General features: G+C 39.2%; 1 protein-coding gene across 1 annotated transcript in view; it reads right to left on the reverse strand.

The window, feature by feature from the left end:
• The window catches only part of DNAH6 (dynein axonemal heavy chain 6), a 327,840-nt gene that overhangs the window by 54,099 nt on the left and 248,270 nt on the right, over positions 1-25,471 (reverse strand). The window contains exons 64-65 of the mRNA XM_017892976.1: positions 21,112-21,281; positions 2,710-2,900 (exon numbers count right to left, since the gene is read on the reverse strand). Of these exons, the coding sequence (XP_017748465.1) occupies positions 2,710-2,900; positions 21,112-21,281 (361 nt within the window). The remainder of the gene's footprint in view (positions 1-2,709; positions 2,901-21,111; positions 21,282-25,471) is intronic.

The raw sequence follows: 25,471 nt of genomic DNA on the forward strand, positions 1-25,471 counted from the left end.
TGTATGTTTATTGCGGCACTATTCACAATAGCAAAGACTTGGAATCAACCCAAATGTCCATCTGTGACAGACTGGATTAAGAAAATGTGGCACATATACACCATGGAATACTATGCAGCCATAAAAAAGGATGAGTTTGCGTCCTTTGTAGGGACATGGATGCAGCTGGAAACCATCATTCTTAGCAAACTATCACAAGAAGAGAAAACCAAACACCGCATGTTCTCACTCATAGGTGGGAACTGAACAATGAGATCACTTGGACTCGGGAAGGGGATCATCACACACTGGGGCCTATCATGGGGAGGGGGGAGGAGGGAGGGATTGCATTGGGGAGTTATACATGATATAAATGATGAATTGATGGGTGCTGACGAGTTGGTGGGTGCAGCACACCAACATGGCACAAATATACATATGTAACAAACCTGCACGTTATGCACATGTACCCTAGAACTTAAAGTATAATAAAAAAAAAAGAAAAAAATATGAATTCTTAAATAATGTTACATGCAATTATTTGCTTGTTTAATAATTTTACATATTTTATTCTACTTCTTGAATATTTAAGTTCTGAAATGTAACTTTTTTGCTCAATATTAGTTTGTGTGACATAGTCATATTAATAGATATTATTCTAGTTTATTCATTTTCATGGCTATACTGTATTATATTACATTTTATGAATGTGTCAATTTATACACTCATTTTCTAGATTGAAATTTAGGTTTTTTCCAACTTTTGTTATTACGAACAATGTTTCTGTAAATGTTCTTGACACTATTCACAGTAGCAATGATATGGAATCAACCTAGGTAGGTACTCATCAATGGTGAATTGGATAAAGAAAATGTATACATACACCATGGAACGCTATGCAGGCATAAAAAGAATAATACGTTCTTTGCAGCAACATGGATGCAGTGGGAGGCCATTTTCTAAAATGAATTAATGCTGGAACAGAAAATGAAATACCACACAAGTCTAAGAGTTGAAATTATTTAAAAAAGGACTTGAATGTGGTTTCTTATACAAATATGATTGATTTTTTTCTCGATGATGCAAATTCAGTAGTGAATTGTTGAGATATTTGAAGATGCCCTCTTTGACTTTAACATATGCTGCCAGATAATTTTTGCTTATTTTTTACTCCCCTTGCAATATGAATTGTTTCCATAGCTCCATATCTTTGCCACCATTTTGCCAGTTAGATAGGTGTGAAATGGCATCTTTTCATGGTTTTAATTTATTGTTTCCAAATTACTAGTAAGGTTGGACGTATTTTCATATGCTTCTTGGGCATTTAGTTTTCCTTTTCTGAGAATTCTGTTTGTATTTTTTGTCTTTATTCCTATTGGGTTGTTTTCTTTTTCTTACTGATTCACAGAAACTCTTAATAAGTCTATAGTAATACTTTGTTGAGATTTCAGAACCAAAGGCAAACGTTTAGGATCATTTGATGATTAATTTTATGTGTCAAATATCATGAGATATTTATATATTTGGTCAAACATTATCCTGGGTATGTCTGTAAGGGTGTTTCTGGGTGAGATTAGCATTTCAATTAATAGACGAAGTAAAGCAAATTGCCCTTCCTAAGCTAAGTGACTGGGACTTAGCTAATCAATTGAAGACCTGAATAGAAAAAAAGGCTAAATAAGAGAGAACTTCTCCTGCCTGACCATTAAGCAGGAACATCGGTTTTTTTTTTCTGGCCTTTAGACTCAGACTGAAACATTGGCTCTTCTTGTGTCTCAAGCCTGCTGAGTTTTGGACTGGTACTTATATCATTAGCTCTCCTGGCTCTCAGGCTTTTGGACACAGACTGGAACTACACATCAGCTGTGCTGAGTTTCCAGTTGTTGATTGCAAATCTTGCAACTTCATACACACACACACACACACACACACACACACACACACACACACACCCTATTAGTTCTATTTCTCTGGAGACTTCTGACTAGTACAGAACATGAACTCCAAATGAAGAAATGGAACCCATCCTTAATGGAACCCATCCCTAATTCCTAGTCCAGGGACCAGGCCAGACCAGCCACTCCATGAAGGAACCCATCAGAGCTGGAGGCTACCTTGTGGATCTCAGACCCCTATTCTCCTCTGCCACTGTGTGGTCTTGCGTACTTTTTTACTCACCTGGATAACATCTTGGAGAGGATTAGGGATAGAAAGAGGAGCCAGGAAGACTGAACTTTCATTAAAAAAAACCCAAATCAGCTTACTGTAAAGGAGACATTTAAATCAGAAGAAAATAATGTAAATGGGTAAGTTTAAACATTCCCCTTGTCCCTATTACCCAGCAGAGTGAAGACTCATGAGAAAGATGAGATTAATAATGGAACATAAAGAGCTCTTCTTTTGTATATTTGATTATAGAGCATACACTTCAGCACCTTTTTGGTTATGTTAAAATCCTGTGTTAATACCAAACAAATTTCAATCATTATTCCACCAGATTATTATACTTTAACATTTTAAGCAATTTCTCCTTTGTTTAAATAACATTTACAGCTACTTTTATGATTTTTGACCCTATTTTAACAATAGCTAACTATTAACATAATTTATTTAGTAAGAGATACCTGAATGTAAGAGTTTATGCTCCACAAGGGGAAGAACAAAGGCAAATTTTAACAAAGAGATGTTCATACGTATATGCATTATTACAACTGCACAACATGACCTTACCGTTCTGAATATCCACTTTCCCGGGCAAACCTCTGAAATGCACCCATGGGATCTGAGCCTGTGCTTAAGATGAATACCAGGGGAGTGTTGCATGACATGTCTTGATACAGGGTAGCCAGGTCCACAGGTGGTGTCTCTATAAACTGTTTTCCAAGATTTTCTATCACAAAGCCTGTAAGAGCAAAAACAACCTTGAAAAGAAAAAAAAAAGTACGTTGAATGAGGATCCTTCATAATTTTATCCTAATTTTCTCCTTCAGCTCCTCAGAGGATGGTGCCTTGTGTTTTTGTACTTATTCTGTCTTGATTGGGTATACATCTTTATTTATTTATTTGTTTATTTATTTATTTATTTATTTATTTATTTATTTATTTATTTTGAGATGGAGTCTCGCTCTGTCGCCCAGGCTGGAGTGCAGTGGCACGATCTCAGCTCACTGCAAGCTCCGCCTCCTGGGTTCACGCCATTCTCTTGCCTCAGCCTCCCGAGTAACTGGAACTACTGGCGCCCACCACCACGCCAGGCAAATTGTTTGTATTTTTAGTAGAGACAGGGTTTCACTGTATTAGCCAGGATAGTCTCAGTCTCCTGACCTCGTGATCCACCCACCTCGGCCTCCCAAAGTGCTGGGATTACAAGCATGAGGGTATACATCTTTTTATAGGTATTATTTGGTGGATTTGTTCAGCAAACATCTGTAGACAGCTATGGTTCTCATGACTCACAGGCAAGATGAAATATTAGGTAAGAGGGAAGTCCCTCAACATTCACTCTATTTATGAAACTGNATGGAGTCTCGCTCTGTCGCCCAGGCTGGAGTGCAGTGGCACGATCTCAGCTCACTGCAAGCTCCGCCTCCTGGGTTCACGCCATTCTCTTGCCTCAGCCTCCCGAGTAACTGGAACTACTGGCGCCCACCACCACGCCAGGCAAATTGTTTGTATTTTTAGTAGAGACAGGGTTTCACTGTATTAGCCAGGATAGTCTCAGTCTCCTGACCTCGTGATCCACCCACCTCGGCCTCCCAAAGTGCTGGGATTACAAGCATGAGGGTATACATCTTTTATAGGTATTATTTGGTGGATTTGTTCAGCAAACATCTGTAGACAGCTATGGTTCTCATGACTCACAGGCAAGATGAAATATTAGGTAAGAGGGAAGTCCCTCAACATTCACTCTATTTATGAAACTGCTGTCTCCCCTTCCTTGCTTCTTCTGGCCTGTTTCACATTATTGTGGACTTTACTTTCAGCCCCTACATTGTCTCTTTCTGCATTATTGATCTCTGTTTCCTTGATATTCCTATCATCATAAATTAAGCATTACTATATTCCATCCTTAAAAATAAAACCAAAACAAAGATCTTCCCTTGATGGCAGCTACTTTTCCAGCCACTATTTCATTTCTTTGCAAACACTCACAAGCCAACTTTTCAGAAAATTGGCTCAGTTTATTGTCTCCCTTTCTTCATCTCATTCACTCACCAGCCCCTTCTGACCCTTCTCTGGAACCAACCTCAGCCTTGACGATTATGCCCAGGCCTGGCCGTTTCCTACATCAATTTGGTTATTTCACTGATCCTACCCTACCTTACCTACCCCATTCCTGTTCTTGCCGGCCTTGTCCCTCCCCAACCCATATGGAGCCTTTGTGTGAGACAGAAAAAGGTGTCTCCTCTTCAAGGGACTTCTAATGTACCAGAAAGCCGTCATGATAAATATACAGCCTATAATATCTACAATGTGAATGACTCCTCCATGGGTTGTTCAGTGTACATCCTGCACAACTGTAAACAGCAGCCCTCCCCTTAGCCCTCCACTAGCTATCAACACCGTTCTGTCCAAACAAGCCTTACTGTGTGTGTGTGTATCTGTGTGTATGTAATGCTGTTGGGCAGGGAAGTGTCCCAACCTGGTCTAGGGCCATGGCCTTGGATCACATGCTTCTGTGGCCATTGGGAAAAGATGGTGTTCACATGCCTGTTCCTTTAAGTGGGGATGTATTATGGTACTAACTATAAAGGTGTCAGGGTCTAGGAGGAACAGCCATGCAATAGGGCCATCACGTTTGGGGCTTAGTTCTAATTCTAGTTGTGTTGATGTGTGGCTAAGTATAATTCACTGAACCTTTCCAGCATCAATTTCTTTATATTTTGTTTCAGGTGGACACTCCTTTTTGTATAAATTCATGGGGTAAGAGTGTAATTTTGTTACATGCATAAACTGCAATAATGGTTGAGTCACTGCTTTTAGGTTTCCATCACCTGAATAATGTTCACTGTGCTCATTAAGTAATTTATTTTATCATCCATCCCCTTCCCACCTTCTCACCCCTCTGAGTCTCCATTGTCTATCATCCCTTTCTCTACATTCATGTGTACATAATATTTAGCTCTCCTTTATGAGTGAGAACATGTGATATTTGCCTTTCTGTGTCTTACTTGTTTCAATTAAGACAGTGGTCTCCAGTTTCATCTATGTTGCTGCAAGAGACATGATTTTATCTATATTTATGGTTGAATATAGTATTCGATTATGTATATACCACATTTTCTTTATCCAATCATTCATTGATGGACATGTAGGTCGATTCCATATCTTTGCTACTGTGAACAGTGTTGTGATAAACATATGAGTGCAATTATCTTTTTGATATATTGATTCATTTCCTTTGGGTAGATACCTAGTAGTGAGACTGCTGGATCAAATGATAGTTCTTTTTACTTCTTTGAGAAATCTCTGCCAGGCATGGTGGCTCATGCCTGTAACCCCAGCACTTCAGGAAGTCGAGGCAGGTGAATTGTTTGAGCCCAGAAGTTTGAGGTTGCAGTGAGCTGTGATTGTGCCACTGCATTCCAGCCTGGGTGACAGAGTGAGATCATATCTCACACACACAAAAAAATTTATACTGTTTTCCATGGGGGTTGCACTAATTTACATTCCCACCAAAGTGGGAATGTGTATTTCCTTTTCTCTGCATCTTCACTGACATTTGTTATTTTTTTACTTTTCAGTAATAGCTATTCTGACTGGGGTATGATAATATTTCATTGTGGTTTTAGTTTGCATTTCTCTGATGATTAATGATGTTGAGTATTTTTCATATAACCTGTTAGCCATTTGTATATTTTTTGAAAAATGTCTATTTATGTTCTTCACCCATTTTTAATTGGATTATCTCTTTTCTTTGTTATTGTTGTTGAGTTCCTTGAGTTCCTTGTGTATTGTGGATATTAGTCCCCTGTCAGATGCATAGTTTGCAAGTATTCTCTCCCATTCTGCAGTTTATTCATTTATTCTGCTGATTATTTCTTTTGCCAAGCAGAAGCTTCTTAGATTAATTAAGTCCCATTTGCCTATTTTTTGTTGCCTGTGTTTTGAGGTCTTAGTCATTAATTATTTGCCTAGACCAATGTCAAGAAGAGTTTCCCTAGGTTTTCTTCTAGTATTTTTACAGCTTCAGGTCTTATTTTTTAAGTCTTTAATTCATCTTTAGTTGGTTTTTATATAGAGTAAGATATGGGTCCAGTTTCATTCTTCTGCAAATGGCAATCCAATTTTTCCACCACCATTTACTGAAAGAGGTGTCTTTTTCCTTTTGTATGTTCTTGTTGACTTTGCCAAAGATTGGTTGGCTGCAAATATGTGGCTTTATTTCTGGATTTTCTATTCTGTTCCATTGATCTATGTATCTATTTTTATAACAGTACCATGCTGTTTTGGTTACTATAGCCTTGTAATATAATTCAAAGTCAGATAATGTGATGCTTCCAGCTTTTTCCTTTTTGCTTAAGATTGCATTGGCTATTTGGGCTCTTTTTTGGTTCCCTATAATTTTAGGATTGCTTTTTCTAATTCTGTGAGAAACGATGTTGGTATTTTATAGGGTTTATGTTGAATCTGTGGATTGCTTTGGACAGTATGGTCGGTCATTTTATTGATAGTAATTATTCTTATCCATGGGCATGGGATGTTTTTCCATTTATTTCTGTCATCCACAATTCCTTTCTTCAGTGTTTTGTAGTTTTCTTTGTAGAGATCTTTCACTTCCTTGTTTATATATTCTAGGTACTGTTTTTTTTTTTCTTTTTTTTTTGAGACAGAGTCTCGCTCTGTTGCCCAGGCTGGAGTGCAGTGGCGCAATCTCCTCAGGTCATTGCAACCTCCACCTCCTGGGTTCAAGCAGTTCTCCAGCCTCAGCCTCCCAAGTAGTTGGGATTACAGGCAAGCACCCCCACACCCAGCTAATGTTTTGTATTTTTAGTAGAGAAGGGGTTTTGCCATGTTGCCCAGGCTGGTCTCAAACTCCTGAGCTCAAGCAATTCACCCATCTTGGCCTTCCAAAGTGCAAGGATTACAGGCGTGCACCCAGCCAGGTATGTTGTGTTTTGTTTTTTTGTTTTTGGTAGTTATTAAAAATGGGTTTCCTTCTTAATTTCATTCTCGGCTAGATCATTATCAATATGTAGAAAGGCTACTGATTTTCATATGTTGATTTTGTATTCTGCAAATTTCTAAATTCATTTATCAAATTTAGCAGTTTTTTGGTTAAGTTTTAAATTTCATTTTTTGGATATGTCATACCATACTGCATCATCAATAAACAGGAATAATTTGACTTCATCTTTTCCAAACTGTATGCCTTTTACTTCTTTCTGTTGCTTGATTGCTCTGGCTAGGACTCTAGTACTATGTTGAAGAGAGGCAGTAAAAGTGGGCATCCTTGTTTTCTTCCAGATTTTTGAGGAAATGTTTTCAACTTTTCCTTATTCAGTATAATGTTGGCTGTGAGGTTATCTTATATGGGCTTTGTTATTTTGAGATATGTTCCTTCTGTGCCTAATTTATTGAGGGTTTTTGTCATGAAGGGGTGCTGAATTTTATCAAACGCTTTTCTGAGTCTATTGAGAAGATCATATGATTTTTGTCCTTAAATCTGTTTATGTGATGTATCACATTTATTGATTTGTATACGTTAAACCATCCTTACATCCCCGGATAAAACCCACTTCATATTATCTTTTTGATATTATCTTTATATTATATTATCTTTTTGATGTGCCATTGAATTAGGTTTGCTAGTATTTTGTTGGGGACTTTTGAGTCTACATTTTTCAGGGATATTGGTCTATAGTTTTCTTTTTTTGTTGTATTCTTATCTGGTTTTGGTATCTGGATAATAATGGCCTCATAGAACGTGTTAGAGAAAATTCCCTCCTTCTCTACTTTTGGAACAACTTCTTTTATCGCTTTTATTTCAAAAGGCTTTGATTATATAAACCACTTGCTTTTTACTGTGCTAAAACGTGACCCAAGAGTTTACAATGAATTACAATATACAAAACACCAATAACTTATTTATTGGGGGTGCTATTTAAATACCAAAATGGTAACACACTCATGAAATGCTTTTGAACTTAAAAAGTTGGAGAAATTTTTCTCGCAAACAGGACAAACTGTCACTAATATTGCATAGTGATCTTGGTTCTCAGTGGCTTTATCACAAGTTCTTGGTTTGTTACAAGCATATGTAACATGTGCAGTTTCTCATGTGTGTGAACTAATTTTCTTTATGAAACATTTTAAATATGCAGAAAATAAATGTGCATAAAACACACCCTCATTTGGGCGCTGGTCACCCAATACATATATCCAAGAACATGGTTAAGTACATAGAATACAGAAAGGAGATGCATCAATTAAAGCTATGGACAGGAGGATTCCTGCAGAATTAGCATGCGGTTTCTTGTTCTTTGATTTGTCCTTAGTGCTAGTTGTCTCTCCAGGAAGGTGGAAGTGAATGATTCTCAGGAAGAAGAAGGGGCTGTACCATAGAAGTGAGTTATGTAGGCATGCCAGCCCAAGAGTTGTATCTCACTATCACTGCTAAATGGTTCTCCCCACTTTCACATTAAGTGATTTAGAGTTCTCTGCTGTTTACAATAGTGTATTAAAGATCTTGTTCATACAAAAGATAACAGTAACTCCTATCTTAGTTACTCACTTCTTTGATTTTAGCTATTCTTGTCAGTATAAACGAACCAGGCCTCCTTCCTGATGTTGAAACCATCACTGGCATAATGGCCTGAATAGAGAGTGTTTCCTTATGACTGACAACATGCTGACATGGCAGGAGTATAGAAGATTTCCTGGCTTGACATTTTTGATCAGTTCTTCAGCTTTAGCTTTTGTACAGTCTGTATATACATTTGCTGACTTTCAAAGTCCTTATCAGATCCCACTCTACCCAAGAAAGTCTTGCCATTCTGCAGTGGATTTGCAGTGGACTTGCAGTGGACTTAACTCTGCAGTTATGCTGAGGTCTTTCTCTCTGTGCTCCCCTGTACTGGGCTGCTCTAGGTTCCTAGATAGTGACACTGACCTGCTTGGTCCTCAAGGGCTTCTTCATATCACATGGCTGGAACAGATCAACTTCTCCCTGTGCCTCTTTTGGGTATTTTTCTGTCCTATTCTCATGGAGATTTTGATGGTAGTGATGGCAAAAATTTTCTGTGCAAATGGCTTGGATTTCTTATAATCTATAAAGCCTAGATATCCAGGCATTTCTTAAAGATCACCCTCTGCAAAATCCCATGTCTGTATTGTGGGATCATTAGAGAATGTTCAGTCTCTTCCCTCTTTATCACCAAGTTTTTTGCTAGGAGCTCCTCTCTCCTTTTTATAAAATTGAATTTCCCATTATGATATATGTGACTCTATTATGTTTTGCTCAAAACCCTCTTTTTAGCTTTGCTGCTTGATCCTTCACGCAGTCTCTGGCTGGCTGAAGCCCTCAGAGCATTTTTCAGTTTATCCTTTCCATCAGAAGCCATCTGGCATTTCCAAAGGCAATTCCTGACCTCAGAGGAATACTGTTCTGAAGGTATTGATGGGTGAGTGCACAAATTCACCATCGAAAAATTCTCTGTGACTGGAAATTCCCAGCCCAGAGGAAGGGCATGGTTCTGTGTTTTCTTTGGATGAGAAGATAAGTTTAAATATTTGGGAATAAGGATTCCCTGCTCATCCTTCACTAGTGACAAATCTTATTAAAGCCATAGTGTATTAGGCGACCTATCAGGACCCTGGGTAACCTACTGAAATTGTGCAATATAACAGAACCCTTGTCCTCACACTTCTTAGCATCATACTCAAGTTCCTGAGACTTAAAGAAAAAATAAGAGAATGTTAAGTGGAATAAGGAAGTGTATTTTTCCTTTAGAAGGCTAATGGATAGGTCATTAAATGGGTTATGAGAATTACAGTAGCTCAAACTTTAAGTTGATAATAATTATTGCATATTCCTGTAGCAGTATTATCAGAAAAATCCATCAAGGTAAACTTTCTTTCTCAAGTTCAATATTTGTCTTCCACGATTTAATTTTTCTATGTCTTCCTTCACTCGATCCAAGTAGTGGCTTAAAAATTCTTGAGAGAAACACTCCACATACTGGGAATATAGAAGAGAACTTCCTCAATCTGATAAGGGAGAGTGTATTAGTCCATTTTCACGCTGCTGATGAAGACATAGCCAAGACTGGGCAATTTACAAAAGAAAGAGGTTTAATTGGACTTACAATTCCATGTGGCTGGGGAAGCCTCACAATCATGGCAGAAGGCAAGGAGGTGCAAGTCGTGTCTTACATTCTTACATGGATGGCAGCAGGCAAAGAGAGAGTGCTTGTGCAGGGGAATTCCTCTTTTTAAAACAATCAGATCTCGTGAGACTTACTCACTATCACGAGAACAGCATGGGAAAGATTTGCTCCCATGAGTCAATTACCTCCCACTGGGTCCCTCCCACAATACATGAGAATTCAAGATGAGATTTTGTGGGGACACAGCCAAACCATATAAGATATCTATGAAAAGCTGACAGCTAATATCATACTTAATGATGAAAGACTGAATGCTTTTCTTCTAAGATCAGAAACAAGGCAAAGATCTGCTCTTATAACATTTATTCAACATTGTGTTGTAGGTTTTATCTAGGGCAATTAAGCAAGAAAAATAAAAGCATCTAGATTAGAAAAGAAGTAAATTTATCTTCATTTGAAGGTGACATGATTTTGTATATACAAAACACTAGGGAACTCACTCAAAAACTATTAAAACCAATAAACAAGTTTGGCACAGTTGCAGGATACAAAATGTACAAAATCAACTGTATTTCTACACAGTAGTAATGAGAAATGAGAAAATGGTTTTAGCCTGTTTTGTGCTGCTATAATAGAATACTTGAGACTGGGTAATTTATAAAGATAGATTTATTCGGCTTATGGTTCTGGAGGCTGGAAGTCCAAGAGCGTGATATGGCATTTGACAAGGGCCTCTATCCTGACTCATCCCACGGTGGAGGGCAGAAAGGCAAGAGAGGGCAAGAGAGAAAGACAGCAAGAGAGGCCCAAACTTGCTTTTATAACAAGCCCACTCTTGTGATAACTAAACCACTCATATGGCAATGACATTAACCCATTCATGAGCTCAGAGTCCTCATGACCTAATCACTAGTTAACACTGCTGTATTGGGGATTAAGTTTCTAATAAAGAAACTTTGGGGAATACATTTAAATCATGGCAAAAATTAAGAAAGTAATTCAATTTACAATAGTATCAGAAAGAATAGATTACTTAAAAATAAGTTTAACAAAAGAAGTACAAAACTTCTCTGAGAACTATGAAATATTGTTGGATAAAGTTGAAGAAGATCCAAATAAGTGGAAAAACACCACATGTTCATAGATCAGATGACTTAATGTTGTTAAGATGTTAATATTCCCCAAATTGATCTACAGGTTCAATGCTATTGTTATCAAAGTCTTAACTGGCTTCTTTTCAGGAACTGACAAGCTTATTCTAAAACTCATATGAAAGTTTGAGGGACCTGGAATAGCCAAAACGATCTTGAAAAAGGAAAACAAAGTTGGAGGGGTCATGCTACTGGATTGTAAAACTTATTTCAAAGCTGCAGTAATCAAGATGGTGTGATATTGGAATAAGGATAGACACATAGGCTAATGGAATAGAACTGAGAATTCAGAAATGAACTCTCACAATTGTAGTCAACTTATTTTTAGCAAGGCTGCCAGAATCATTCAATGGGTAGGGAATAGTCTTTCAACAAACGATGCTGTGACAACTTGTAGTCACATGCAAAAGAATGAAGTTGGGGCTGGGCATGATGCCTCTGTAATCCCAGCATTTTGGGAGGCCAAGGTTGGGGGATCATCTGAGGTCAGGAGTTCGAGACCAGCCTGGGCAACATGGTGAAATCTATCTCTACTAAAAATACAAAAAGATTAGCCAGGTGTGGTGGTGGGCACTTGTAATCCCAGCTACTTGGGAAGCTGAGACAGGAGAATCACTTGAACCCAGGAGAGGAGGGTGCAGTGAGCCAAGATTGTGCCATTGCACACCAGCCGGAGTGACAAGAGCAAAACTCCATAAAAAAAAAAAAAAGAAAAGAAAAGAAAAGAAAAGAAAAGAAAATAAAAGAATGTTGGACCCTTACTTCACACCATATACAAAAATTAACTCAAGGCCAGGTGTGGTGGCTCATGCCTGTAATCCCAGCACTTTGGGAGGTGAAGGCAGGTGGATCACAAGGTCAAGAGATGCAGATCATTCTGGCCAAAACGGTGAAACCCCGTCTCTACTAAAAATACAAAAATTAGCTGGGCGTGGTGGCGCATGTAGTCCCAGCTACTCGGGAGGCTGAGGCAGGAGAATCGTTTGAACCTGGGAGGCGGAGGTTGCAGTGAGCTGAGACCGTGCCACTGCACTCTGGCCTGGCGACATGGTGAGACTCTGTCTCAAAAAAAAAAAAAAAAAAAAAAAAAAAAAAAAAAAAAATTAACTCAAAATGTGTCAAAGACCTACATGTAAAAGACCTAAATGTAAGAGCCAAAACTATATAATTTTTTTTTTGTTTTTAACAGTGTTTTGCTCTTGTTGCCCAGGCTGGAGTGCAATGGTGCGATCTTGGCTCACTGCAACCTCTGCCTCCTGGATTCAAGCCAATCTCCTGCCTCAGTCTCCTGAGTAGCTGGGATTACAGGTATGCACCACCACACCTGGCTAATTTTGTATTTTTAGCAGAGACGGGGTTTCTCCATGTTGGTCAGGCTGGTCTCAGACTCTCGATCTCAGGTGATCTGCCCGCCTCAGCCTCCCAAAGTGCTGGGTAAATTCTCAGAAGAAAACATAGGTGTAAATGTTTGTGACCTTGGATTAGGCAATGGTTTCTTAGTTGTGACAACAAAAGCACAAGCAACAGAAGAAAAAAAATAGATAAACTGGACATCATGAAAATTAAAAGCTTTTGTGCTTCAAAAGGACACTACCAAGAAAGTGAAAAGACAGCCCATAGGATGGGAGAACATTCTTGCAAATCATATATCTGATAAGAAACTTGTAGTTAGGATATTTAAAAAAGCCTCTTACAACTGCATGATAAAAAGACAAATAATCCAGTTTAAAATGGTAAAGAATCTGAACAGACAGTTCCACAAGCAGCCAAGAAGCACAAGAAAAGATGCTCATTATCATTAGGGAAATGCAAATAAAAGCCATAAGGTACCATTTCATACCCACTAGGATGGCTATAATAAAAAAGGTAACAATAAATGTTGTGAGGGTGTGGAGAAATTGGAACCCTTACACACTGACGGTGGGAATGTAAAATGATACAGGCTTTTAGGAAAACAGTCTGGCAGTTCATGAAAAAGTTAAACATATCATATAATTCAGCAATTTCACTAAGTAAATACGTAAGATAAATTAAAACACATGTCCACACAAAAACTTGTACACAAATGTTTATGGCAGCATTATTTATAATAGTCAGAAAGTGGAAACAACATAAATGTTCATCAGCTGAGAATGAATACATAAAATGTGGCATATCAATGCAATAGTATATTATTTGCAATAAAAGGGAATGAAGTACCGACACTTGACACAACAGAGACGAATCTTTAAATATTATGTTAAATGAGAGGACAGGACACAAAAAACCAGAATAGGCAAATCTATAGAGACAGGAGTAGCCTAGCATTGGTGATGATGGCACTGGGGGATGAGGGCTATGGGTATGGCATTTTTTTTTTGGGGTGTAATTAAAATGTTCTAAATTGATCTGGTGATGGTTGCACAACTCTGTGAAGATATTAAATGCCATTGAAGTGAATATCTTAACTGGGTGAATTGTATAATAAGTAAATTATCCCTCAATAAAGTTGTTAAAATTGTTACTACACATGATCAGAGAATATGTCTGTGACAGCTAACGTGGCTTTTTTAACATTTTCAAGTAACTCTTGCTTAATCTGTATGACATAGAGATCTTTCTTACTTAGCAAGCAGTTGTGCCAAGTATCAATGAGACTCTTGTGAATTTTTTTCCATGGGATATTCTGCTTAAATAGTCAGCACATGGCAGAACTTAACACTGCTTTCATACATGTGGGGTTGACCAAATTGGGAAAAGCTTGCAATTGTTTCTCTAAGTGAGATTAATCATAATTCTGGTTACTCTATGGTTTTCAACAGAGAAAACCAGCTGTCAAAGAAACTGCCTTCTTTGGGAGGTGGAGGAAACCTGGAGTGAAACACCAGTCCTGCCAACATTTGACTTCCTAGTGGATTTAGCCTTGGAAACCAAGATGCTTCAGGGAACGATGTATAACCTCATCTCTCTGATAGCTTTGAAAACAGTTTCTCCTTATGTATATTTAATCACCTTAAAACAGTAGTTCTCAAAGTATGTTTGCAAAATCAGCTGCATTAGCATCACCTGGTAACTTATTAGAAATGTGGGTTCTTGGTCTGTAGCCCAGACCTACTGAATCAGAAACTGGAGGATGGGCCCCAGGAGTCTGTTTTAACAAGAACCCCAAATGATTCTGATGCACACCAAAATTTGAGAACACTGGTGGAGAGAGCTTGTCTTAGCTTCGTTCTGTGGTGATGAATTATTCTCTCTCAAGCAAGCTTTATTCATCTCTGAATTATGGTAGTTTTTTTCTCTTTCTAGTTGAAATTCCTAATAACCTTTTCCTGAGAAGTTGATACTATTGATGCCAAAGAAAGAATTATTGGGATGACAAGCATTCTATTTCCTGTCGCAGTCCTAATGAGCCTACATTATGTGGCTTACTAAGAATTTTTGAAATGAAATTTTATCTTTAGGTCTAAACACACTATTCATGAAGAAGGCTTGGTTTTTGTGTAAAATTATAGTTTTGCACAGAAGCCATTTTGTTGGACTATCTTCCTTCTCCCAATAGAGCAGCTGATTGCACCATATAGAGGCACTGGACACACAATAGGCTCTGCTTGTGAACTGACCTGGAAACAACAGTTGGATTACCCGGAACTCTCTCATCACAAAGGTCTTGTTTCTGGTCTTGTCTTAGTTCTAAGGCTTCCTTACATACTCTTTTTCTCTAGTCAGGGAATCTAGATCTTCAGTTTTGAAATGGAATTTGGATTCTTCACTCTTGAGCCCCAATTTCTTCAGCAAGTTGTTCTTTGGCATCAATAGCAGGGTAAGGATTGTTCCTAAATGCTTTGATGATGGCTCTGATTGGTAGGAGGTATAGCTGGGACAACACTGTCATACTTGACTCTTTTCTTCAGGTGAGACTGTCCTTGGTCTTAGCTGATCCAGGTTCCTGTCTTCTCTGAAATGGGTGTCTAGCTCTTAATTTCTGAAACCTAATCTGGGTTCTGATTAGTGTTGCTTTGTGAATATATGCTACCAATTGCTTGGTATCATAACCTGGGTAAGGTTTTTGGTTGAAGGCATTGATAAGAATTTTCAGTGAAACCTCTGTGAATTTGGTATGACAGTGTCTACTGTTTGTAGCTTTGGTCACATGCGGACAGCCATCCTACACATGTTGCAAGAGAGTTTAGGTGTTGAAGGATGTAACTAAGAGTCAAAATATTTTTTTGCTATGGAAAATTTCAAGTACATATAAAGTGAGAGAATAGTGAACTTGATGCTTCACCCACCTTCAATATTTTTTAGAACAAGGCCACTCTTTATTTCATTAATACACCCACCCACTCCCTCAGCCTCTAGGATTATTTTAATATTTAATGCATTATATGATCTTATCCTTTAGTAATTTAATATGTTTCTACAAGACAAAGACTCTCTAAAAAAGTATAACCACATAGGCCAGGCATGGTGGCTCACACCTTTAATCCCAGTACTTTGAGAGGCCAAGGTGGGAGGAACACCTGAGCTCAGGAGTTCAAGACCAGCCTGGGTAACATGGTGAAACTTCATTTCTAAAAAAAAATACAAAAATTAGCTGGGCATGGTGGTACATGTCTGTGGTCCCAGTTACTTGTGAGGCTGAAGTGGGAGGATCCTTTGAGCAGAGGCTGCAGTAAGTGGAGATCATGCCACTGCACTCCAGCCGAGGCAACAGAAAGAGACTCTATCTCCAAAAAAACAAAACAAAACAAAACAACCCATAATCACAGTACCACAATTACATCTAAAAAATTAGCAATAATTCCTTAATATCAGCAAGTATGTAGTGTTCACATTTCCCTGAATAAATTATAAATATATGTGAGCATATGTTTAAATAATAGTATGTCATTGTGTATATTTAACAGTATGTAATTATGTATATTTAGTATGCTAAGTTAGGATCTAAACAAAGCTTACAGAGATCATTTTGTCTCCTAAGTCTCTTCTAATCTATAAACTTCATCATCTCCTATTTACCCTTGAAAAACAAACAAATAAAATGTGTTGTTAAAGAAATCAGATTGTAGGTCTTGCAAAAATTTCCAGTCTATAATTTTCTAGCTTCAATGTCTTTATTTGGAAAACTCCTTTTTTTGACTCATGGCATCTAGTCATCCTCTCATGTTTTCACCATCCAACCTGGTAGCTATTGTTCATATTCACTGGAGACTTTCCACCTGGATCATAGCCCACCTTCCTTTCTATTACATGTCTGTTCCACTGAACAAAGTGTTACTGAGTTATCTACTGCATTCCAGGCACCATCTGAGGTGACACAACCCCAGTTCAGGGTTCATGTGGACATCCAACATCCTAACCTTGCAGTTATTTGGCCTCTAACTCCAGTGCACATCCTCTTATCTCTTTCAGTCACCCATACCCATGGTCAACCTCAGAACATTGTCATCACTTGGAACTGCTCCCCATTAGAAATTTTAAGCTCAATTTTGATTATAACCTCTCCCATCCTTCCAGCTGTGCCACATCCTTAGTCTAATTACATCATGTTTCAAAGACATTTCCACCTACTTGTTGTTCCTTTTCTCCCAGTCTATAAGCCCTTTCTGTATCTCTTCTTTTTCCTATAACTACCCTTACCAAAACTCTCAATGGTCTTGCATTCTCTATTCTTTTATTATAATCATCTGTATTTAAGGTCAACCATGTAACTTGGTTTCTGTGTTCCTACAGAGTGACATAGTTTGAATGTTTGTCCCCTCCAAATCTCATGTTGAAATGTGATTCCCAATATTGGAGGTGGGGCCTAGTGGGAGGTGTTTGGGTCATGGAGGTGGATCCCTCATGAATGGCTTGGTGCTCTCCCCACAGAAATGAAGGAGTTCTCACTCTATTAGTTCATATAAGAGCTAGTTGTTTAAAAGAGTCTGGTGCCTCTCTCCCCTCTTTCTTGCTCTCTCTCACACCATGTGACATATCTGCTCCCCCTTTGCCTTTCACCATATGTAAAAGCTTCCTGAGGCCTCATCCGAAGCCAAGAAGAGGTTACTGCCATACTTGTACAGCTTGCAGAACTGTGAGCCCAATGAATTTCCTTTCTTTATAAATTATCCAGCCTCAGGTATTTCTAAATAGCAATGCAAAATGGACCGATACAGAAAATTGGTACTGAGGAATGGGGCATTGCTATAAAGATACCAGAAAATGTGGAAGTAGCTTTGGAACTGAGTAATGAGAAGGGACTGGAAGAGTTTGGAGAGCTCAGAAGACAGGAAGATGAGGAAAAGTCTGGAACTTCTTAGAGACTGTCTAAGTTGTGACTAAATGCTGACAGAAATATGAACAGTGAAAGGCAGGCTGATGAAGTCTCAGATGGAAACAAGGAACTTATTTGGAACTGGAACAAAGGTCATCCTTGTTATACCTTAGCAAAGGACTTGGCTGTATTGTGTCCATGCGCTAGGGGTTTGTGGAAGGTTGAATTTAAGAGTGATGATGTAGGTTATCTGGTGGAAGAAATTTGAAATTTTTCATAATCTAATTTTTTCACCACAAAGTGGTCAATAAGTGCCGTAGCTCCTTCTAACAGCCTACAATCAGATATAGAAGGAAAGAAATGACTTAAAGTTGGGACTTTTAATTAAAAGGGGAACTGAAGGTAAACATTTGGAAAATTTGTAGCCTGCTCATGTGGTAGGGAAGGAAAGAGCATTTTCACGAAAGGATTTGAAGAAGCCTGCAGAACAACCACTTGCTAGAGAGATTAGCATGACTAAACGGGAGCCAGGTGCTACCATTCAAGGCAAGGGGTAAAGACTTCAAAGGCATTTCAGAACTCTTCTAGGTAGTCCCTCCATTGCAGGTCCAGAGCCCTAGGAGGCAAGAATAGTCTCAGTAGACAAGCCTTTGGCATTGCTGCCCTGAGCCACCTATGGAAGCTGCTTTCCAAATCCCCATAGCTCCAACTCTACCCTTGGCTCAGAGGGCTCCAGGTACAGCTTGGGCTGCTACTCTGGAGGGCATAATCCATAAGGCTTGGTGCCTTTCATGGGATGTTAAGTCTGCAGTTGGGCAGAATGCAAGCGTGAAGGATGCTTGGCAGCTTCCACCGAGATTTCAGATGTATTGGAAAGCCTGGGTGCCCAGGAAGAAGCCTGCTGTAGGAGTGGGACCCCCATAGAGAGACCCTACTAGAGTAGTGCCAAGGGAAAATGTGGGGTTAGAGCCCCACACAGAGTCCCCACTGGGGTGCTGCCTAGTGGAGCTGTGAGAATGGTAGAGAGATTGGCAGTGTGCACCCTCAGTCTGGGAAAGCCATAGGCATTCAACTACAACCCAGTAGGGCAGTCAACATGGACAGCTAACCAAAAAGCCACAGGACAGGGCTTACTAAGGCCTTGGGAGCCCACACCTTGCACCAGTGTGCTTAGGAGCCACTCCTGGCCCCCAAAATCTCATGTCCTTCTCATATTACAAAATACAATCATGCTTTCCCAACAGTCCTCAAAAGTCTTAACTCATCCCAGTGTTAACTCAAAGTTTCAAAGTGCAAAGTCTCATCTAAGACCCAAGGCAAGTTCCTTCCACCTATGAACCCGTGAGATCAAAAACAAGTTATTTACTTCCAAGACACAATAGTGGTTTGGGCATTGGGTAAACATTCCTATTCCAAAAGGGAGAAATCAGCCAAAAGGAGAGGACAACAGGCTCCATGCATGTCTGAAACCCAGTAGGGAAGACATTAAATCTTAAAACTCCAGAATAATCCTTGACACCATGTCCTGCATTAGACATGTGGGGTGAGGAGAGTTTTTTTCTAACCCTATATTTTCCATGACACACTGCCAATATCTCTACCATTTTCACAGCTCCACTAGGCAGCATCCCAGTGGGGACTCTGTGTGGGGGCTCTAACCCCACATTTTCCATGACACTTTTTTCCATGACACGTTTTTCCTCCTAATTTACAACACAGCATCAACACCTCCCAAATATGCTTTCGTCTTTTCCAGTTAGTTTTTTCTCCCTTTTCTCAAAGGAACAATCTCCATTTTTCTCTAATGCAGGACATGGGAAAGCATGATTGTATTTTGTAATATGAGAAGGACATGAGATTTTGGGGGCCAGGAGTGGAATAATATAGTTTGGATGTTTGTCCCCTCCAAATCTCTTGTTGAAATGTGATCCCCAATATTGAAGGTACGGCCTAGTGGGAGGTGTTTGAGTCATGGAGGTGGATCCCTCAAAAATTGCTTGGTGCCCTCTCCATAGAAATGAGTGAATTCTTGCTCTAGTAGCTCACACAAGAGATAGATGTTTAAAACAGTCTGGGGTCTCCCTCCCCTCTTTCTTGCTTCCTCTCTCACCATGTGATGTGCCTGCTCCCCCTTTGCCTTTCACCATATGTAAAAGATTCCTGAAGTCTCAGCAGAAGCTAAGAAAATGCTGGTGTCATGCTTGTACAGCCTGCAGAATTGTGAGCCAAATAAACCTCATTTCTTTAGAAATTACCCAGCATTAGGCATTCCTTTATAGCAATGCAAAGCAGACTAACACACAGAGATAGCAGAAAATTCTTCAACATAGCATCAACACCTCCCAAATATGCTTTCGTCTTTTCCAGTTAGTTTTTTCTCCCTTTTCCCAAAGGAACAATCTCCATTTTTCTCTAATGCTCCCTGAAACTCACCACTCAAATCTTTAGCAGATAATATTATTCCCTTATTAACAATAAAAATAGGAATTATATCTAAATACACAGAAACTGGAACTGTCCTGAATGCTTCATTCATTCTATTGATAACTTGTGCTGTGTTGAAACTTGCACCTCCTTGGCTTCCATGACACTTTTCTTTTCTCCTAGTGTTTTTCCTGACCGTCTGCTATTTTTTCTTATGGGCTACTTATCCTTTCTCTCTGCCTTTTAAAAGTTGGTGGTAATCAGAGCTTCATTTTTTGCCTATCTTTCCTCTTATTCTATATGTCTTATACCTCTGCAATCCCACAACTCCCAACTGAATGCTGATTTCCAAATCTCTATTTCTAATTAATATATCTCTCTACAGTTTCCTACTTCCATATGAGCTGACTTCCAGACTGCTATCCACTCTGATAGCTGTAGAGTCAATAGCATCTTTCTCTCACACATTACTCCTTTCACACCTGCTTAGTGGTTGGCACAACTATCCCCTTTGGCATGCAAACAGAAACTGGGTGCCGTATCAGTTGCCTCATCTCCATACCCCTCTTTATCTCTCTAAACTACTACCTCTGTCTTAATTCAGGCCACCATAATTTCTTTCATCTTCAAACAGGTCCTGGTAACTATGGCTTTGAACCCTTCAAATGTCTCCTCTCCATTGTTGTCAAGATCTGAAAGGCCCATTATTTCCCTTCTAAAGTTTCCCAACAGACCCCATCCCTCCGGCAGAGAGCATGGTACTCTAATGGCACACACCAGGGAAAGGATAACCATGGGCCTGGCTGGCTCTCTTTCAAAATTCTCTATATAAAACATTATGTTTTAGTAATACACAGAACCATGTTTCATTTTTTTGAGTCATCTCCCAAACTTGGCCACTGTTATTCTCAAATAAATTTATAAATCATAACTGGCTAGTGAGCTTTAGTAGAAATAATTGTAACACAGTCCTTTAATTTAAAAAATGCCCTACCTTTTCTTCTTTACAACATTTAATAAGAATTAGCTTATGGAAAGAACTCAATCCTGCACTCCATGGATCCTGGTGTGCGGCCTCCTTTTCCTGTCTCAGGTGTTTCTCTTCGTGTTTCATTTTAGAATAGCCTTCCCATTCCTGTGGGTTAATATAGGTCTCAAAAGATCCTGGAAATACAATTTTAAAAAGATAATTTAATTAGATTTGTTTTGGCTTTGAAATTAAATAATGTTTGGTAATTTAAAAATATCTCTATATTTACTATCAGTTTTAATCACAAGTATACTGTAAATACATCAGTCTCCCCTGCTACCCAACCTAATTAATTAAAAAGTAAAGAATTTAAAATGTAATGAGAAAATAGCAGCAAACCACTTACAAAAGACAAAACAAAATAATAGGAAGGTTAAAATAAAAGGATGCATAGAGGTATTTAAACAAATGTGAGCGAAAAGAAGATTGAAGTGATAAGAGTAATATTGGGTTAACTAGAATTCAAAGCAAACATAATTAAATGGGACAAAGTAGGTTATTATATTAATTAAAGTAACAAATCCATAATAAAAACACAATAAAATGAACCCATGTGTGCCAGAAAATAGCATAAAAATATGTCAAATAGTCACTGTTAGAAGTAGAAGAAAAGGAAGAAAAAAAAAAAAATAAAATCAGTCTATGATAAATGAAGTAAACTGAAAGTTCTGGCCTATGTAATTTGAACAACATAAATAATAGCTGAATACATTGACATATATACATTATGCCCTAATAAACAATACATCATCCCCTGCTCCCTGGCTATAGAATATTTATAAGAAATGGTTTTGTATCTTGTAAGAAAGTTAGGATCATAGTTAGCTCTTACAATGGTTATAACATGTACTAAGAATTTGCATTTAAATTTCTGTAGGTACAGAGTGCATGTGGTGTAAACCTTTCAGAAAGCCAAAATAACGAGTGTGTTCTCCAGTGAGGAAACACGTTTCTTGGGTTGGCCATTAGGCACAATTGTTGGCTTGCATTTCAGGCTAGAAAACAAGTTTCTCTAGCTTGTCTGCAGGGGTTCTCCTCTGGGAGTTTAATCAGAGCAATCAGAAAGCTAGTGACACAAAAATTTAATAACACTTCTGACCATGGCCTTGGGGCAGTGTTCATCTTTGCAAGATTTCTAATTTATATATGGAATATAGACAACTACAAGGTATGAGACCACAAGGCATACCATGCCACAATACTCTTTAGTTAAAGGTGTTTGCATTATTCTGAAGACCAGGTAGCAGAACCATGTATTGCAAAAGGACTACTTTTCCAGTGAGGTTCTCATTATTTTTTGGGTAATCATTAGGACTCCAGCTGATGATGGGGCAAAATAATGCATAAAATATGCATTAGAAGATGGTATCTAATAATGCATTATTTATTCATTTGGAGACGAGAGTCTTGCTCTGTTGCCCAGGCAGGAGTGCACTGGCATGATCTTGGCTCACTGCAACCTTTGCCTCCCGGGTTCAAGCAATTCTGCAGCCTCAGCCTCCCGAATAGCTGGGACTACCACAACACCAGGCTAATTTTTTGTATTTTAGTAGAGATAAGGTTTCACCACATTGGCCAGGCTGGTCTCCAACTCCTGAACTCAGGCAGTCTACCTGCCTCGGCCTCCAAAAGTGCTAGGATTACAGGTGTGAGCCACCGCACCTGGCCTAATAATGCATATTTTAAATAACTCCCAACTAATAGGACATGAAACACTAAGAAATCATGAAAGACAAAAGATTAAGGCAATTAGGAAGTTTCTGAAGGTAAGATTGACAATGGGATTAATTATTAAACATCACTTGCAAAGATCTAAAGCTCACTTTTAGAATACCAGCTATCCTATCAAACATGTACAAACCTTCATAAGTCTGTAGCATTTCTGGAATAAACCTTGAAATCTAACACATTAAAAACAGGAAAGTTTTTTTAAGTTGTTGCAGTTTTAGTCTCAAAGACATGGATAACACACGGTGCTTTTTTATAAAAAAATTATGAGTTGTTCCTAATTACTTTGCTTTTCAACCTCCATACTTTCCCTCTTCCTTTGTCTCTGTGTAGATGAGGCTCCATCTAGCCCTTTTTGTTTCGGGTCTGTCCCTAACTGTGCATCTCTGGGTTTCTTCTATGAATATTTTTCTTCTTGTGTTCTATTTCTACCTCTAGCTGTCTCATTTAACTGGTGCATAATATAGAAACAATTTTTACTAGGGGGGACAAAATACTAGGGGGGAATGCACTTTTCAGTAAGTCAATGCATTTATTGAAAAGCTTCACCCCTCCCTAGTCTTCATTTAGAAATCCAATAAATATATTAGGATCTTAGAAATTCTGGTTCATGTGGACTTTAAACCACCACACTTGCTGGGTATGCTTAGTTAAATAAATATTCATATTAGAAGTATAAGAGTAATTACCAAAAAATAAAAATAGAATTTCAAATCAGTAGAGGGGAAAATAAAGAGTGTGGATGATGCACCTGAAGAAGAAAGGAAGGAGAGGAGAAATAAAGGATAAAAAGAAAGGAAGAAGAAAGAAGAAAAAAGGAAGCAAAGAAAAAGCTGGCAAGAAAAACATGCCCAAAATAAAGACGACCAATGTAGTCCAAATAGATCAGAGTTTCTTAACTTTACTACTATTAACATTTTGGATGCTGTAGTTATTTGTTGTGGAAGGTTGTTCTGAGCACTGTAGGAGGTATAGTAGCATCTCTGGTCTCTACGCACTAGATGCCAGTAGCACCACCCCAGTTGTGGCAAACAAAAATGTCTCCAGACATTGTCAAATGGAAATCTTCCCCAGTCAAGAGGAACTGAAATAAATCAATAACCATAATAAATATAATCAGATTGAAATTTGCCTGTTAAAAGAAAGACTTTCATGCTCCTCAAAACAACAACAAAATCCCAACTAAGATACGCCAAAACCATGATGATGACACACAAAAAATGGAAATGGAAAGTAAAGAATGTAGAAATATATAGAGTGGGGGTACTGACTAAGAGAGGCTTGCTGTAATAATATTTTGAGGTTTTAGGTCAGGATGGCTGACTAGATGCAGGTATTGTGTGCTGCCTCCACGGAGAAGAGCCAGAATAATAAGCAGATACATTTCAAACAGGGCATCTAGGAGAGAATGCTTGGATTCATTAGAGAAGAGACATGAAGTACCAGAAGTACGTAAGGAGAGGGTTCACGTTAGCTTGCCCAGTCAGGAACTGACTGGGCTGGGAGATGGTCCTGGATGCAGGGAAACAGTAAGAGAGAAATCCCTGGAGCTCCAAAACAGGGTTTTATGATCTTGGCTACAGGAGAAACCCTTGACCCACCAGGGCCTTGTGCCTGACATATGGAACTGCCTAAAGATTGTACAGATACATTGCTCTAGAAAGGGAACCCACACAGAATCCCACAGGAATCTGAGCCTGGCACAGCCTCAGCTGGGTGCCATTTTGAGAACCCAGATCCTGGGGATTTACAGACACAGCTGTAGCCACTGTGCTGCTCCAGGGAGGGAGAGGGGAGAACAGGCACACTCACGCACCCCCTAGAGGGTACTTGCTGCCCTGTTAGGAGCTGCTGTTGAGACTGAGATAGGAGTGGACCACATTACTCACAGCTTCCTGCTCATGCTGCTTGCCTGAATGGTGCCCCACCCTCTTTAGCCCCAGGCCCAAGTTTCCCTTTTGAGAGTTTAATGCTGGGCTGAGCTCCATGCAGTTTGGGCTGATGTGGCTGTAGCCTCTGCTTGACTAAGGAAGAGCAGGGAGATCAGATCATCCTCCTCATATCTAGGACAATACTCACAGCTCTGTAGCAGGCTGCTGTGAGACAGTTGTGAATGAAACATACTCCCCACAGCTTCTTGATCATGCTGCCTGCCTGGGCAGTGACCCGCCCTCCCTGTTTTCAGGCCCAAGGCACCGCTTTGAGAATGTAGTGCTGAGCTGTGCTCCATCCTTGGCCTGAGTTTGGGCTGATGTGGCTGCTGCTGCCACCCAGCCAAGCAGGGAGAGGGGACCAAGGCTCTCCTACATATACCTAGGCCAATGCCCAATGCCTTACTATGAGCTGCTATGAGACCGAGACTTGAGTGGACCACACTCCTCACAGCTTCTCGTCCGTGCTGCTTGCCTGAGAGGGGCTCCACCCTCTCTAGGTGCAAGCCCATGGCTGGCACCATTTTGAGAGGTTAGAGCCATTGTTTGGTGACCTGGCAGCGGTGGCCACAGCAAGCATTTTGGTCTTAGGTGAGATTAAAGTGGAAGGGAAGAAGGGTCCCCACAGGCAGAATTGAGGAGCAAGTGTGGAGAGTGCCCCAGTA

This window comes from Rhinopithecus bieti, unplaced genomic scaffold, assembly GCF_001698545.2.
Source record: "Rhinopithecus bieti isolate Rb0 unplaced genomic scaffold, ASM169854v2 scaffold_23283, whole genome shotgun sequence".
In the NCBI taxonomy this organism is placed as follows: domain Eukaryota; kingdom Metazoa; phylum Chordata; class Mammalia; order Primates; family Cercopithecidae; genus Rhinopithecus; species Rhinopithecus bieti.